This window comes from Vanessa atalanta, chromosome Z, assembly GCF_905147765.1.
Source record: "Vanessa atalanta chromosome Z, ilVanAtal1.2, whole genome shotgun sequence".
NCBI lineage: Eukaryota > Metazoa > Arthropoda > Insecta > Lepidoptera > Nymphalidae > Vanessa > Vanessa atalanta.
Window position 1 is genome coordinate 5,673,803 of NC_061902.1, and position 17,441 is coordinate 5,691,243.

A 17,441-nucleotide genomic window follows, 5' to 3' on the forward strand; every position below is an offset into this window, starting at 1 on the left:
AAGATGGCTGGCTGTTCTGCTGTGTGACAATGTTTCTATCTAATAATATAGATCTGTCCTAAATGTTTATCACATTATTATTTAATTTAATAACTTTCAAGATTATTATAAAAATCAAAAAACATAGAAAAATGTTATTGCTCTATCGATTTTCTTTGTGTTCAGTAATTGTTCAGTGTAATGCACATAAACCTCAGTGAAAATATGAACGGAGCGTATAGAAGATACGTAGCGTGAAGTTTGTACTAGATGTAGGGCTAACAATAGAAAGGGATCAAACTTGTGACTTTGACATCACTAGGCGTAAAGTGCACTAGCTTAAATGATAGTCTTTTAAAAAATCTATAAATATAATATAATATAATCCAGTAAGCTATATATGCCCAACAATAATAAGTAACTAGCAAGGGATGGGCAAATATTTATAAATATTTGTTTTTTAATTATATGTAACCAAAAATACATTTCATTTCATTAGACGGAACCTACAGAATAAGCCAAGCGATGCGAAAAAAATATAAACGTGAAATGGATTACGTTTACGCGATAATGAATGACTTAGAACGAAAACTAGAAAGACCGATTCGAGATTTAGACGACGTAAGGACCGTAATGGAAACACTGAAGAAGATAAGAGAACAAGAAGTCGATATGGAATTAAAAATAGATCCTGTTGAAGTAAATTATTCACATTAATACTTAAACTTGCTATGAATATTAATAATATAGCATACTATTAAAATTTAAAAAAAGATCAAATTATTATTATGTATAACACATTTTAGGAAGCGTTTAACGTCATAACGCGATACGAACTGCCAGTTAGTAAAGAAGACATGGAACAAGTAGACAATCTGCGCTACAGCTGGCAGCAGTTACAAGCCACAGCACTCGCGTCTCATGTGCAATTACTGAAAATGCAGCCACAGTTTGAAGATGACTTGAAAAACAACTTGGACAAATTCAGAGAAGACAATGCTGACTACTGCCATGAATATCGATATGCAGGACCCATGCAGCCTGGGTTGAGCCCACGAGAGGCTTCCGACCGTTTGATTTTGTTTCAGGTATTTAATTAAATTGAAATTATTTTTGTTTAAAATATATATTTTTTTATAACACAAAGAACATAATAACATTTATCACATAGTTATCGAGATCAGCAAAGTATCTTTTAATATATGTACATGGGCAATATTAGCCTAATAATCAAGTTCATCTAATTATTTTTACTATCCGTATAAATTAATATATAAGTACCTATATTTGGTACGTTGAAAATAATATATTATTGTTTTTAATTATTCATATAGAATCGATTCGATGGAATGTGGCGTAAACTGCAAACATATCAAAATGGTGAGGAATTATTTGGTCTACCACACACTGAATATCCTGAATTGGCGCAGATAAGAAAAGAGTTAAATCTGTTACAAAAACTTTACAAATTATATAATGACGTGATAGACAGAGTCAGTAGTTATTATGATATACCTTGGGGAGAAGTCAACATAGAAGAAATCAACAATGAACTAATGGAGTTTCAAAATCGATGCAGAAAACTGCCAAAGGGGTAAATTAGAATTTATCTGGATAATTACTATTTTTTAACCTATACACGGACTAGTGCAATATATTTTAGAGAACAAATAAAAATAATATTAAATGATACCAATAAACCACATGAATAACTAAAATATTTTAATTTAAAACGATTGAAAATATTTTTTGGTGAAAGATAATTGTGTATATTTTTTACATGTTTTTTTTAGGTTAAAAGAATGGCCCGCTTTCTATGCACTTAAAAAAACAATCGATGATTTCAACGACATGTGTCCCTTGCTTGAGTTGATGGCGAACAGAGCTATGAAACCACGACATTGGCAGCGTATCATGGAAGTGACCAAATACATATTTGAGCTCGAAAATGAAGATTTCTGTCTGAAAAATATTTTAGAAGCACCCCTATTACAAAATAAAGAAGATATTGAGGTGAGAGCAATTGAATAATAACGTTCAAATCCTTTTCTTATATCTCATTCAGATAATCATAACTAATATAACGATCTAAATGAAATAAAAAATTACATTTTTCTACATTAAATATAAGAACTAACACTGGATTGATTATATGTCTAATAAGTCCAAAACAATTAATATGAATCTGAATCAAGAAAAAATATTGAAACATAAAACCAAACAACTATAACTTAAGACAAAAAATATTCTATGAACATATGCGTTCTTAGTACCGTTACATTTCACATATCAGAAGTATTTTTAAAAATAATAACGAGTTTTTTGATAAAATTAATTATTATATATACATATATATATATACATTTACAAAAAGATTAGACCAGATATTCAAAAAAAAAATCCGTTTTAAGTTCATTATAATTTGTATTTATTCATCTTTTGTCCCAGGATATTTGTATATCGGCAATGAAAGAAAAGGATATAGAAGCAAAACTTCGACAAGTGACCAACGAATGGTCAGTTCATGAATTGACGTTTCAAACATTTAATAATCGAGGCGAATTGCTTCTCAGAGGAGACACAACTGCGGAAACTATCGGCCAACTTGAAGACAGTTTAATGATACTCGGATCGTTGTTGTCTAATCGGTATTATTTATATATTATAGACATCACTCAGATTGCTGGCACAAGAATAGAAAATAAGTAGCACGCATGCTGTAGCGGATAGTTGTATAAAAACTAAGTAAAGAGGCACTGCAACGTTTACGGGCATTAGATAGTCGCTTACAAAATGACTGAATCAGAACGTTTTCTTTTTCTTAACAGTTACAACGCTCCATTTAGAAAACAAATACAACAGTGGTTATATGATCTTCAAAGTACGAACGAAATCTTAGAACGTTGGCTGCTCGTTCAGAATATGTGGGTATACCTTGAAGCCGTATTCGTTGGTGGAGATATTGCTAAACAGCTGCCAAAAGAAGCGAAGAGATTTTCAAAAATAGATAAGTCTTGGCAGAAAATAATGCAAAGAGCTCATGAAACTCCCGGTGTCGTTTCGTGCTGTGTCGGAGATGATCTTCTTAGACAGCTCCTACCTCATCTTCAAGAACAGTTAGAACTATGTCAAAAGAGTTTAAGTGGATATCTAGAGAAGAAAAGGACGATGTTTCCTCGTTTTTTTTTCGTGTCTGACCCGGCTCTCTTGGAAATTTTAGGTCAAGCTTCAGATTCTCATACAATACAGAATCATCTCCTTTCGATTTTCGATAATATACGATATGTAAAATTCCATGACATAGGTACGCTCAACCTTTAAACAAGCTCAATGTGATTGGGACATTGTAATTTAAAATATAATGTACATATTTTGCAGAGTATAATAAGATGATAGCTATTGTATCATCTGAAGGAGAAGAAATAAAACTAGAACGCCCAGTTCGCGCCGAAGGTTCAGTAGAAACATGGCTAACGTCCTTATTACAATCAGCTCAGAGCAGTTTGCATTCCATTATACGTAATGCTGTTTCTGTAATCAATGACCCAGGATTTAATCTTCTTCTTTTCCTTGATAAAATGCCGGCGCAGGTAAATAATGAGAAATTAAACTTTTATAAATCCGTTGTTTTAAAATATATATATATATATTATATAACGTTTCGAAATAATATCTTATTACAGATTGGCCTACTGGGAATTCAAATTATCTGGACAAGGGATGCAGAACTAGCTCTAATGCAAGCTCGACAAGATAAAAAAATAATGATTGAAACAAACAACAAATTTTTAGAACTTCTGAATACTCTGATAGATCAAACGACAAGAGATTTGACAAAAATAGAACGCACTAAGTTCGAAACTTTAATCACAATTCATGTACACCAAAGAGACATATTTGACATGCTGGTAAATAAAGTCTGCCTTCTATTATCCAGTAGCTAACTTATTTTTATTATTGCGTTCCAGTTTGAAAGGTGAGTAAGTCAATGTAAATAATGGCACAAAGGACCTCACATCTTAGTTGCCATGGTTGGTATCGCATTGGTGCTTAAAGGTTAATATTTCTTACGGCGCCAATGTCTATGGACGATTGTCGAACATAGAAATAAAAAATAAGGTTGCAGGTACGGAGATTTTTTGCTCTAATTACGGGTTTATCAAGGATAATGTGCCATTTTTATTAGAATAAACGAAAAGGTAGTACATATTATGTAATTTGGAACTAAGCACAGAATTTCCATGTTAATGTTTTTTCAATAACATTCATCCGCGCACAAACTGAGTCCTTAAGATACGCCATCGATCGATACCAGCTGATTCGATGCAGATTCGATCAGAAGATACATAATGGACAAATTTTATCACTTTTAGTGCCGATTGAACGTACGCTCGGCTAACGACTTTGAATGGTTAAAACAATGCCGATTTTACTTTAAAGAAGATGCGGACAAAACTTGGATATCTGTCACAGACGTAACATTCACTTATCAAAATGAATATTTGGGGTGTACAGAAAGGCTTGTTATTACACCATTAACAGATCGGTAAGTATACCGAAGTATACACTTTCAGGTACAGGGTCTAGTAAAACAGTTGTAATTTAAGTATGGTAGATTTCGGGTTATGTGGTATTTCATGTACAAGGTATCGAGATAAGCGTTTCTATCACGGTATTCTAAACGTTATAAAAAGTCACTTGCCACCACTGACTTTCCAGCTTTCTTTAACTGCTATTTTTATAATTAACTAACTTTAGTAGCCTGATCCGTATTATAGGAGGTTACGACATAGGTTACAACACGTGTGTTGAAGCTATCAGTGATACAATGTTTAGGGATACAACGCTAATATTCGGCTTTGTCAATATTTGTTCCTAATTCCAAATTTTGAAATTAAAAAACCTTGAAGTAATAGCGCAAATATTTTTCTATGTAAATCTAGCTACAAGTTGAAATTTTAGATTTTTTATTTATTATAGATGTTATATAACCTTGGCCCAAGCATTGGCAATGAGTATGGGCGGTGCGCCTTGCGGTCCTGCGGGTACGGGCAAAACAGAAACAGTCAAGGATATGGGCAAGACTCTCGCCAAATACGTTGTCGTATTCAATTGTTCCGATCAAATGGACTACAGGTATAATTAAAGACTGGTATTTGTAGTATACAGAAATATTTTTACAGGTTTTTTATTTTTAAACCAGCTTTAATTTAAATAAACATTGTTATGAAAAAATAATTGCAAGATGGCTCATTTGATAACTACAAGTATAACAAAACTCTTTTCTTTTAATTCCTTCAAAAAAATTATTAATTTAAAATGCAAATGTACCTATATATTTTATATTCAATCAGTATATTCGATTGAAAATATGAATTGGATTCAAAATAATTCAAAAATATTAAGTGCACCTGTAGTTTGCGAAATTAAGTGTGATAAAAGCAATTTTTTTTTAGAGGTCTTGGTCGCATCTACAAAGGACTAGCTCAGTCCGGTTCATGGGGTTGCTTTGATGAGTTTAATCGTATTGAGCTTCCCGTCCTCTCAGTCGCTGCACAGCAGGTCGCGGTGGTTCTCGCAGCCAAAAAGGAAAAAAAGAAAACATTCCTCTTCACTGACGGGGACATGTCAGATATGTGCCCTGAGTTCGGAATATTTATTACAATGGTTATTTCTACATAATATAATTATTTTCTTTAGTTGAATACTTATTGAGTTATTTTTTTACCAAGTATTACTTTATATAATACATTTCAGAATCCAGGCTACGCTGGTCGCAAGGAATTGCCAGAAAATTTAAAGATTCAATTTCGCACTGTAGCTATGATGGTACCAGACCGACAAATCATTATACGCGTAAAATTAGCTTCATGTGGTTTCTTAGAGAATATAACTCTGGCTCGAAAATTTTACACGCTGTATAAATTGTGCGAAGAACAGCTTACAAAACAAGTAATATTACAAACTGCTACTTATGAACGATCATAACATTGACAGAAAATAAGAGACTTTATTTCTACATAATATTCTATTTCTAAATTTTAGGTCCATTATGATTTTGGCTTAAGAAATATTCTTTCTGTTTTGCGAACACTCGGAGCTGTAAAACGAGTAAATACGAAAGAAACCGAAAGCACGATTGTAATGAGGGTGTTAAGAGATATGAATTTATCAAAGCTCATAGATGAAGATGAACCACTTTTTATTTCACTGGTCGCGGATTTGTTCCCAAACCAAGCTTTGGAAAAAACAGCATATACCGAACTTGAAGATGCAATTAAAAAACAAGTCGAATTGAATGGATTGATTTATCACCCGCCTTGGGTATTAAAGATAATTCAGGTATATCATTTAAACATATTTTTGAACATCACTCTTTAATGTTTATTTTACAAATGTTGCTTATTTTAAATCGTTTGTTGGAGAACTTATTTATTGATTGCTTCATTTTTATTAGTTATATGAAACACAGCGTGTCCGCCATGGTATTATGACACTTGGACCTCCAGGTGCTGGAAAAACAACTTGCATTCATACTTTGATGAACGCACTATCAGATATAGAAGATCCACACAGGTTAAACACACACAAAGTTTATATTAAAATAATGAAGCTAATCAAATGTAGTCATTTTAATATATTTGAATTTTATTATTAGGGAAATGCGTATGAACCCTAAAGCAATAACGGCGGCTCAAATGTTTGGCCGCCTAGATGTGGCCACAAATGACTGGACTGATGGTATATTTTCTGCATTGTGGAGAAAAACCCTTAAAATAAAAACTGGGGAACACATATGGTTAGTTCTAGATGGTCCAGTAGACAGTATATGGATCGAAAATTTAAACTCTGTATTAGACGATAACAAAACTTTAACATTGGCCAATGGAGATCGACTAACGATGTCACCTACTTCAAAAATTATTTTTGAGCCTGAAAATATTGATAATGCTTCACCTGCTACAGTTTCACGCAATGGAATGGTCTATATGAGTTCATCTGGATTAAACTGGGAACCAGGTAAAATTACTTTTGTTCAACAAATAAAATAGGCTATTATTATATATGTTTACGAATTTTTGTATTTTAGTTCTGAATGCTTGGCTAAGAACACGGTCTCCAAGGGAAGTTGAAGTATTTAGTTCTTTATTTGAACAAACATTTCCAAATACATATACGTGGTGCACTCAAAATTTGATCTTTAGCATGCGCGTTCTTCAGAGTAACATTATCTATCAAATGCTAAATTTACTTGAAGGATTAGTGCCACCCCAAATAACAGAAACGGAAGATCCATCTGGAAGCAAATCAGTTAATGGTGACATAGATGACGAAGATGAAAAAGAAAAAGTAGAAGAAGTGATACTATTCACACATGAGCATTTACATAAAATATATATTTTTTCACTAATATGGGGATTTGGTTCTCTTTTAGAAACAGGAGATCGATGTAGATTTGATAAATTCATAAAAAATACATTTAATGAAATTCTCGATTTACCTAAACATCCCAATAATAAATCAAGTATACTTTTTGATTTTTATGTTAAGCATCCAGGAAAGTGGGAATTGTGGGAAGATTTAATGACAAACTACAGTTATCCAGACACAGCGACTCCTGATTATTCAAATATTTTAATACCAATTATCGATAACGTTCGTATTAATTATCTTATTTATTGTATTGCAAAACAAGGTAAAGCAGTACTTCTATTGGGAGAACAAGGGTCGGCTAAAACCGTTATGATGAAAGCATATATGAAAAATGCTAATCCAGAGCAGTTTATGGGAAGATCGTTTAATTTTTCGTCAGCTACTAGTCCTTTTCAGTTTCAAAAGACAATTGAAAGTTATGTAGAAAAACGTAGTGGAATGACATTCGGACCGCCCGGTGGAAAAAAGATGCTCGTTTTCATTGATGATATCAATTTACCACAAATAAATGAATGGGGTGATCAAATAACAAATGAAATTGTAAGACAAACTATGAGTATGGGTGGATTCTATAGCTTAGAAAAGCCTGGTGATTTTACAACGATTGTTGATATTCAATTCTTAGGAGCTATGGGACAACCAGGTAATTTTTAAATAAACGCTTTAACGACTCCTAATTATATTGTAACGATATTTAAAATGGGTAATATTCCTAATTAAAGATTTTGTATAATTTTTAACTGAACGTGTTTTTGTTGTATTATTTTATATAAGATAAATATAGTTGAGGAACAAAAATGTAGACGAATTTAGAGGTAATATTTAATCTATTTATATAAGTATTTCTTTAAGTGTGTGCGTATAGCGTTTCTTAATTATTTACTATTCGGTTAGAATCTTTGAATATTTGCTATTTAATGTTCATTGCTATAAAATATTTACTTAAATATAATTTTTCAGGTGGAGGTAGAAATGATATTCCCGCTAGGTTAAAACGTCAATTCGCTATATTTAATTGCCCTTTGCCTAATAATGATTCAATTGATAAAATTTTTAAAGTTATTGGTGAAGGACATTACAATGCCAAAAGAGGTTTTACCATAGAAGTAAGAACACTAATAAAAAAAATAATACCTTTAACAAGAGAGCTTTGGATGAAAACTAGGACGAATTTGCTACCCACTCCAGCAAAATTCCACTACGTTTTTTCTTTGCGAGATTTATCACGAGTGTGGCAAGGCATGATTGGTACCTTGCCTACTGTAATTGAATCAGAAAAATGTTTAATGCTTCTTTGGAAACATGAATGCTCAAGAGTATTTTCTGATCGTTTTACGCATCAATCTGACAAAGACTGGTTCAACAATGCTTTATACAGTATTACAGAAGATTTATTAGGATCAGATTACAAAAAAATGATGGAAAAAGATCCAGTCTTTGTAGATTTTATGAGGTAAAAAAATTAAATAACGTAGTTAAAAAGACATTTTTTTAAATCAAATATTGTCAGCAGTCTTGCTTACCTTTTGACATATTGGTTTTTTTAAGAGATGCTCCAGAACCAACAGGTGAAGAGGGTGAGGATGCAGATATGGAACTCCCGAAAGTTTACGAACCCGTTTTTGATCATGCAGAACTACGGGACCGCTTAGAAATGTTTCTGTCTCAATTCAATGAAATGGTTCGAGGTTCAGGAATGGATCTAGTATTTTTTCCCGATGCCATGCTACACTTAGTCAAAATATCAAGAGTTATACGACATCCTCGAGGAAATGTAATGCTCGTAGGTGTTGGCGGATCAGGCAAACAATCGTTAACAAAATTGTCAACATTTATCGCAGGTTATCGCTCATTCCAAATAGCCTTAACTAGATCTTACAATGTTGGTAATTTTTTGGAGGACCTAAAACTGCTTTACAGATCATGTGGTGTGCAGGGAAAAGGCACCACATTTATTTTTACTGACCTAGATATCAAAGAAGAAGGTTTCCTTGAATACCTAAATAATATTTTATCATCAGGAGTTATTTCAAATTTATTTACAAAAGACGAACAACAAGAAATAATTTCCGAATTAACGCCGATTATGAAACGTGAAAATCAAAAACGAACATTAACAAACGAGCTAGTAATGGAATATTTTTTGAACAGAACTTGTCAAAATCTTCATGTGGTTTTATGTTTTTCTCCTGTAAGTATGTTGTAACGTTTTTGTTGAGAACTGTAGCACAAATTAAAATTAAATAATTAACAATATTTTTAAACCAGTTTTGTCGTTTTGGCACAGATAGCAAAATTGAAATATCAATCTATATCAGTTCATGGATGACATAGTTCTGAGATAACCTTCTCCTTTTTTTCAAGTCGGTCAAAAATAATTTGGATGTCATAATAATATTTTTTTATAGAATCAGTTTTTTCGATCGCGGTAATTTCTTGGATTTTGTATAAAATTTTGTGTTTCTGCTTTTTTATTATTTTCTTAATCTCAATTTTAGTTATAAACAAACAAATAACAATAACAAATTAATTTTATTAGATTCTCTAGATAAATCAATAACAAATTGCGTTGTTCTTCAGTGAACTTTCATCCGAATTGAGTGAAATATTTCTCAAAAAACATTTAACTCAACATTTCTTGCCTTCATTATATGCCTTTTTTCGGTGTGAGGGCAATATGTCACAATTATAATTATTATGTATATACAAAATATATGTATGACAAATTTAGTATAAATATTAAAATTTCGATGTTTTTATCAGGTAAGTGAGGCGTTTAGGTATCGGGCGTTACGTTTTCCGGCTCTTATATCTGGATGTACAATAGATTGGTTTCAACCGTGGCCTAAAGATGCACTTGTTTCTGTTGCTGACCATTTCTTAACTGATTTTGAAATCGAATGCACGAAAGAAGTAAAAAAGGAACTTGTCACAGTCTTGGGAACAATACAAGATGTCGTTTCTACAGTATCTACTGAATACTTTCAAAGATTTCGACGTTCTTCTCACGTAACTCCTAAATCATATCTAAGTTTTATTGGCGGCTATAAAACTATATATCAAATGAAGCAAAAAGAATTAGGCGATGGAGCTCTAAGAATGGATACTGGTTTAGAAAAGTTACGTGAAGCGTCAATATCTGTTGAAGTATTAAAAAAAGATCTAGCTGTCATGGAGCAAGATTTAGCTTTGGCTTCTGAAAAAGCAGATCGTGTACTCTCAGAAGTAACAGACCGAGCTATGCAAGCAGAAATTGTAAAAAATCAAGTTCAAATTGTCAAAGAAAAAGCAGAAGCTTTAGTAGCTTATATAGCAGAAGAAAAAGAAAAAGCTGAAAGAAAATTAGAAGCTGCTAAGCCCGCCTTAGAGGAAGCAGAAGCAGCACTAAATACAATTAAACCTGCACATATAGCCACAGTAAGAAAATTAGGTCGACCACCACACCTTATTATGAGAATTATGGATTGTGTATTAATATTATTCCAAAGAAGATTACATCCTTTAATATCTGATACTGCAGCACCGTGTCCAAAACCTTCATGGGCAGAATCATTAAAGGTATAATTGAATAAAATAAAGAAAAGCAATATGTTTTTGTTATTTCACAACTCAGGCGTTGTCTACGGCGTATCGTTTTTTCTTCTTTTCGTTTCTTAATATTCATCTTTTATAATGCTTTATATATGTTGATTTTTATAAATCAAATTTAATGTTGGATATAACATCGATAAGTAATATAACATTAGTTTATTTTTTCACCAACGGGTAAATCCTAATTACTCGGCAGAAACCAACAATAAATTTAAATAGGACTTGTTTATAGTATAAATAAAGTATATTATATTATTATATATTTTCGAAGTATTTTCTAAAAAGTATTTATTTCTCTCAGTTTGAAATTTTTATCATAAATTCAAGAAAACAATAATTCAAGTTATTGTTATTGTTTAACAACATGTATTTTTAATTACCAGATGATGGCCAGCACAACATTTTTACTTCAACTTCAAAATTATCCAAAAGATATAATTAACAATGAAATGGTTGAACATCTTTTACCATATTTTGAAATGGAAGACTATAACATGGACACTGCTAAACGTGTTTGTGGGGATGTGGCCGGGTTATTGTCCTGGACTAAGGCTATGGCATTTTTCCATAGTGTCAATAAAGAAGTATTACCCCTCAAAGCAAGTTTAATGTTACAAGAAGCTAGGCTAAAGGTAGGTACTAATCGGTGTAATTTTGTAATATCTAGACTTTATAAAAACATTTGTTAATTTAAAGTTATATTATTAGGTTGCAATGGAAGATCTAGCATCAGCTGAAAGACAATTGGAAGAACGGGAAATGTCTCTGCGGAAAGTTAAGGAACAGTACGAAGCGGCTGTTTCAGAAAAACAACAATTAACAGATGCCGCTAATATCTGTCTGAGAAAAATGACAGCAGCAACTCAGCTTATTAATGGATTAGGAGGCGAAAAAATTAGGTGGACCCAACAAAGTAAAGATTTCAAAGAGCAACTTGGCCGATTAGTCGGAGATGTTGTACTAGCTACTGGTTTCTTATCTTACTGTGGGCCTTACAATCAAGAATTTCGAAATAGTCTGTTTAACACGTGGATGGAAATATTAAAAAGCAAACAAATTCCTGTAACGGATAACTTAAACATAACAAACATGTTAGTTGAAAGTGCTACGATATCCGAATGGACACTGCAAGGGCTTCCAAACGATGAATTATCGGTTCAAAACGCTCTAATTGTTACTAAATCGAGCTCGTATCCTCTTTTAGTAGATCCACAAAGTCAAGGAAAAAACTGGATTAAAAATAAGGAATCTTCAAATGAATTACAAATTACTTCATTGAATCACAAATATTTTCGAACTCATCTAGAAGATAGCTTATCTTTGGGTAGACCACTATTAATAGAAGACGTAGGCGTAGAATTAGATCCCGTAATAGACAATGTTTTGGAGAAAAATTTTATTAAATCTGGGTCTATAGAAAAAGTTATTGTAGGTGATAAAGAGTGTGACGTAATGCCTGGATTTATGCTTTATATAACTACTAAATTACCTAACCCAGCTTATTCACCTGAAATAAGCGCAAAGACATCTATTATTGACTTTACAGTTACTATGCAAGGTCTCGAAGATCAGTTACTTGGAAGAGTTATACTAATGGAAAAATCAGATTTAGAAGAAGAAAGGGTGGCTTTATTTGAATCAGTTATGAAAAATCAGAGAAGTATGAAAGAGCTTGAGAGTAATTTACTTTGTCGGTTGACATCTTCAGAAGGTTCTTTAGTTGATGATGAAGCTTTAATTCAAGTTTTACAAATAACAAAATCAACAGCTGAGGAAGTAAATGAAAAATTAAAAGTGGCCGAAGTAACGGAAAGAAAGATAATTAAAGCTAGAGAAGAGTTTAGAGCGGTAGCCGCGAGAGGTTCTATATTATACTTTTTAATTGTTGAGATGAGCAATGTAAACATCATGTACCAGAATTCTTTAAAACAGTTTCTCACCATATTTGATAACTCTATAACAAAGTCTGCGAAAAGTAATATTACAGAGGAACGTATCAATATTATTCTCAAATATTTAACGCATGAAGTGTGGGCATTTACATTACGAAGCTTGTATGAAAGGCACAAGTCACTGTTCACTCTCATGTTAGCTATGAAAATAGACTGCCAGCGGGGGCTTATTTCCCATGATGAATTCATGGCTTTCGTTAAAGGAGGAGCATCACTAGATTTAAATGCGGTAACTCCTAAGCCTTTTAGATGGATTCTAGATATTACTTGGCTAAATTTAGTAGAAATAAGCAAAATAAAATTCTTTTCCGAAGTCCTAAGCAAGGTATACTTTCATGAATACTATAATCTTAAAGTTATATTTCATATATAATATTTATATTGACTATTTTTTTTATTATTAATGATCTTAGATTTCAAGCAATGAAAAGGAATGGAGAGTTTGGTATGAAAAAGCAAAGCCGGAAGAAGAAACTATACCTAGTGGATTTCAAGAAAGTCTCGATGTTTTCCGTAAACTTCTCTTAATCAGGTCATGGAGTCCGGACCGAACACTTTCACAAGCCAGAAAATATATAGTAGGTAAGAAAGGACTTTATAGAAAAATAATTCTTATTTAAAGTGAAATGAATTTAGAAATAATCCTCGTATATGTCAAAATGTACACCGTTAAAGATTCTGCAACTTTTTTCTTTAAAGATTCATTGGGCGCTGAATATGGTGAAGGCCAAATTCTTAATTTGGAATCCACCTGGGAGGAGTCAGAACCACGTACTCCTTTGATATGTATTCTTTCCATTGGGTCAGATCCATCGGCACAGATAGCATCACTAGCAAAATCAAAAGAAATAGGTAAACTGTTAACTTTAAAGTTGTTTTTTTTTTTGTTAGAAAAACATGTTATAATACCCACAAACCAGAAGCCCGCGCCATATTTAATTATAAATAAATAAAATTTGCGTATGTATGATAGTGTCTGTACTCTACACATTATACATTACAAAGGTAATTTTTACTTATTAAAATTTAAATTATTCTTGTTTAAAACCAAAGTTATTAGAAGGTTATATGCGTGACAATTCATCAGTGTATTTGTAATAAAAAATTAAAATATATCAAGAGAAATGGTACAAAATTGTCAATTAAGTTAATTTCGATCTTTTAGATAAGGATATTAACGTATACACATAACTCACAGAGTATCTATTATAATTTAAATGAGTATTTGTAAGTTTAATGATATTTATCAAAAACTTGTGTATAATGTCTTTTTCACATGTACAAAACATGTCATTTTTCACAAAACATCACCAAAATTGGAACAATTAAACAAGATTTTTTATTTTCTGTTGTTAATTTTAGTGTTAAAAGCCGTTTCTATGGGTCAAGGTCAAGAAATTGTCGCGCGTAAAATGATATCAGATTCAATGAACGAAGGAGGCTGGGTTTTATTACAAAATATTCATCTTTCGCTACCGTTTTGTGTAGAGGCTATGGATGCACTCATAGAAACAGAACATATACAAGAATCATTTCGCCTGTGGTTAACAACTGAAGTTCACACAGATTTTCCTATTGGCCTTTTGCAAATGGCTATTAAATTTACAAATGAACCTCCTCAAGGTATACGAGCTAGTATGAAAAGAACTTATCAAAATATTACACAGGACACATTAGATTACTCATCGTTATCACAATGGCCTCCGCTACTTTACGCTGTGGCATTTTTACATACCATTGTTCAAGAAAGAAGAAAGTTTGGTCCATTAGGATGGAATATACCGTATGAGTTCAATCAAGCGGATTATGCGGCAAGTGTACAATTCATACAAAATCATCTTGATGAAATCGATCCTAAAAAAGGTATATCGTGGCCAACTATCTGTTACATGCTCGGAGAGGTTCAGTACGGTGGTCGGGTGACAGACGATTTTGATAAACGCTTGTTGACCACATTTACTAACGTTTGGTTTTGTGATGTTTTACTGAGACCTGGTTTTGAGTTTTATAAAGGATATAAGGTCCCACAGACCAGAAACTTGCAAGGGTATGTCGACTATATAAATCAATTACCACTAACAGACACACCCGAAGTATTTGGCCTACATGGTAATGCAGACATAACTTATCAAATAAATAGTGCGAAAGACATTTTAGACACCATTTTAAGTGTACAACCAAAAGAGGGTGGTAGTCAAGGCGGTGAAACAAGAGAAAGTATAGTTTATCGATTGGCTGAGGATATGTTAGAAAAATTACCGAAACAATACATAAGTTTTGAAGTAAGAGATGCACTTCACAAGATGGGCGCTTTTCTCCCTATGAATATCTTCTTGAGGTATTTAACTCTTATAAAACTTAGTGACAAGTCAGTAAAAGAAAACTAAATTTAGTTTTAAGTAATAAATGTTAGCAAAACAAATTGTTTTGTTTTCCCTATTTGGTTATGTCTACTTTAATATCCACATATATATATATGTTATATTTAAACGTTTCAGACAGGAAATCGATCGCATACAACGGGTCATTAAAACTGTACATACAACACTCTGTGATCTTAAATTAGCCATCGATGGGACAATAATAATGAGTCAAGGCTTGCGAGAATCACTTGACGCTATGTACGATGCTCGCATTCCTCAACAATGGCTAAAGGTGATAGTTATAACTTAATAATTATAATCCAGTGAATCCAATAAATGTGTGTTGCAAGTTATTATTTTCACAGTAGGTTAGTCTTTGAAAGAAAGTCGAGTCTTGGAGGCAATAACCGGGATATAAGATTTCTTACCCATTACCATCTCAACGCTGGCCGTCTACAACAAGGAGAGGCTTCGAAGAGATGTGTTTGTAAATATAATTATGCATCTGCAACCCCTTTCACCACTCGTGCCTCGTCGGATTTTTCAAGGGGCGAGAATCTCCATTCGCCTCCGATTTTTAGTCGAAACTTGACTCGTCACTTTTAGTTCATCCAGTACTATCTTATGCTCATGCTCTTAACCAACCTATGTTACTTCTCAGGTGTCATGGGAGTCTGCGACATTAGGTTTTTGGTACACTGAGCTTTTAGAACGCGAGCAACAGTACCGTGCATGGCTACGTAACGGAAGACCTCACGCTTTTTGGATGACGGGTTTCTTCAATCCACAAGGATTTCTTACTGCGATGAGACAGGTTATTTTATTATTTTTATATAATATCTGTGTATGTAGTGAAGGGAATCTTATTTTGATATAGTAAGAACGTGAAATAAATCTAGTATTTAGCTGAAACTTTTACGTAACCACGAATTATTATTTGGTTTTAGGAGGTCACACGTAGTCACAAGGGTTGGGCGCTAGATTCTGTTGTTTTGCAAAATCATATTACAAAGTTTAATCGTGAAGACGTCCATGAAGGTCCTACGGAAGGAGTATATGTGCATGGATTGTTTCTTGAAGGTATTTTTAATAATAGCCTGATCATAATATTTTTCAATATATGTATCATTTTAAAATCTCTAAATTAATGGTTAAATACCTATAAAATCAAGCAAAGTAAAAACTAAAACTCTTCGTTGTATAGTTATAACATGTAGTTATCATGTAATAACACTACATTTCATAAAATATTACACAGGGGCATCACTTGATAGAAAATCGGGCAAGTTAATTGAATCGAAGCCTAAAGTACTGTACGAGCAAATGCCAGTTATCTACATATTCGCTATCAATACAACTGCAGGCAAGGATCCGAGGCTCTACGAATGTCCCATATATAGAAAGCCGCAAAGGACAGACGCCAAATATGTAGGCTCTATTGACTTCGAAACTGACAGCAATCCGAGACATTGGACTCTGAGAGGAGTTGCACTTTTATGCGATATAAAATAAATAAGAAATGCACACCATTTGTGTTTTATTTAAATAGTAAAAAGTTCAAAAACAAACCTCTAGCGTCTTCAAATAATTTAGTAAAATAGACAAAATAAACTTTTACACTAAAACTTTTACTGTTAACTTATAAAAGCATTTCACATTTGACATAATTTATATGCTGTTCCACGTATGCAATAACCGCGCCACCCCGTTTCAAAACTTGGAACCTCTATGTGAGTGATGAGCCTGTAAAGTGTTGCTCTGTAGTAATTACTTCATATTTTCACAGGTGTAGCGACGACCGCATCAAATATAGCGGCGTTACTCCTGTAAGATTCAGTATTTGCAGAAACAGAGGTAAAATTCAACATTTTAATACCAGGCCTAGTAGCTCAATGGGCAGAGCGGCGGGATACTTGGCGCAGGTTGTGGGTTCGAATCCCACCTAGGCCTCAAACCCCATTTTTTGTAATTTTTGTTGATAAATATTTGAGTAGTGTTAGATCTTTCGACTTTACTAGAAAAAAAAATATTTTACAGTAAAGTTAAAAACTTTGTTGTATGGGGGGCTACAATTATGCTACGGACGTAGAGCTTTTAGGATTTGATTCAAAATAATATTATC

General features: G+C 32.8%; 1 protein-coding gene across 1 annotated transcript in view; it reads left to right on the top strand.

The window, feature by feature from the left end:
• The window catches only part of LOC125075799 (dynein axonemal heavy chain 5), a 154,697-nt gene extending 137,849 nt beyond the window's left edge, over positions 1-16,848 (top strand). Inside the window, exons 21-48 of the mRNA XM_047687562.1 lie at positions 479-678; positions 786-1,067; positions 1,314-1,573; positions 1,773-1,992; positions 2,428-2,627; positions 2,808-3,283; positions 3,358-3,569; positions 3,663-3,887; positions 4,353-4,525; positions 4,960-5,115; positions 5,436-5,646; positions 5,737-5,931; positions 6,025-6,321; positions 6,437-6,555; positions 6,638-6,999; positions 7,070-8,056; positions 8,374-8,866; positions 8,962-9,604; positions 10,177-10,971; positions 11,388-11,636; positions 11,713-13,281; positions 13,370-13,538; positions 13,656-13,808; positions 14,319-15,294; positions 15,455-15,611; positions 15,981-16,133; positions 16,267-16,399; positions 16,578-16,848. Of these exons, the coding sequence (XP_047543518.1) occupies positions 479-678; positions 786-1,067; positions 1,314-1,573; positions 1,773-1,992; positions 2,428-2,627; positions 2,808-3,283; positions 3,358-3,569; positions 3,663-3,887; positions 4,353-4,525; positions 4,960-5,115; positions 5,436-5,646; positions 5,737-5,931; positions 6,025-6,321; positions 6,437-6,555; positions 6,638-6,999; positions 7,070-8,056; positions 8,374-8,866; positions 8,962-9,604; positions 10,177-10,971; positions 11,388-11,636; positions 11,713-13,281; positions 13,370-13,538; positions 13,656-13,808; positions 14,319-15,294; positions 15,455-15,611; positions 15,981-16,133; positions 16,267-16,399; positions 16,578-16,831 (10,319 nt within the window). The 3' untranslated portion in view covers positions 16,832-16,848. The remainder of the gene's footprint in view (positions 1-478; positions 679-785; positions 1,068-1,313; positions 1,574-1,772; positions 1,993-2,427; positions 2,628-2,807; positions 3,284-3,357; positions 3,570-3,662; positions 3,888-4,352; positions 4,526-4,959; positions 5,116-5,435; positions 5,647-5,736; positions 5,932-6,024; positions 6,322-6,436; positions 6,556-6,637; positions 7,000-7,069; positions 8,057-8,373; positions 8,867-8,961; positions 9,605-10,176; positions 10,972-11,387; positions 11,637-11,712; positions 13,282-13,369; positions 13,539-13,655; positions 13,809-14,318; positions 15,295-15,454; positions 15,612-15,980; positions 16,134-16,266; positions 16,400-16,577) is intronic.
• Positions 16,849-17,441: the final 593 nt, after the last annotated feature.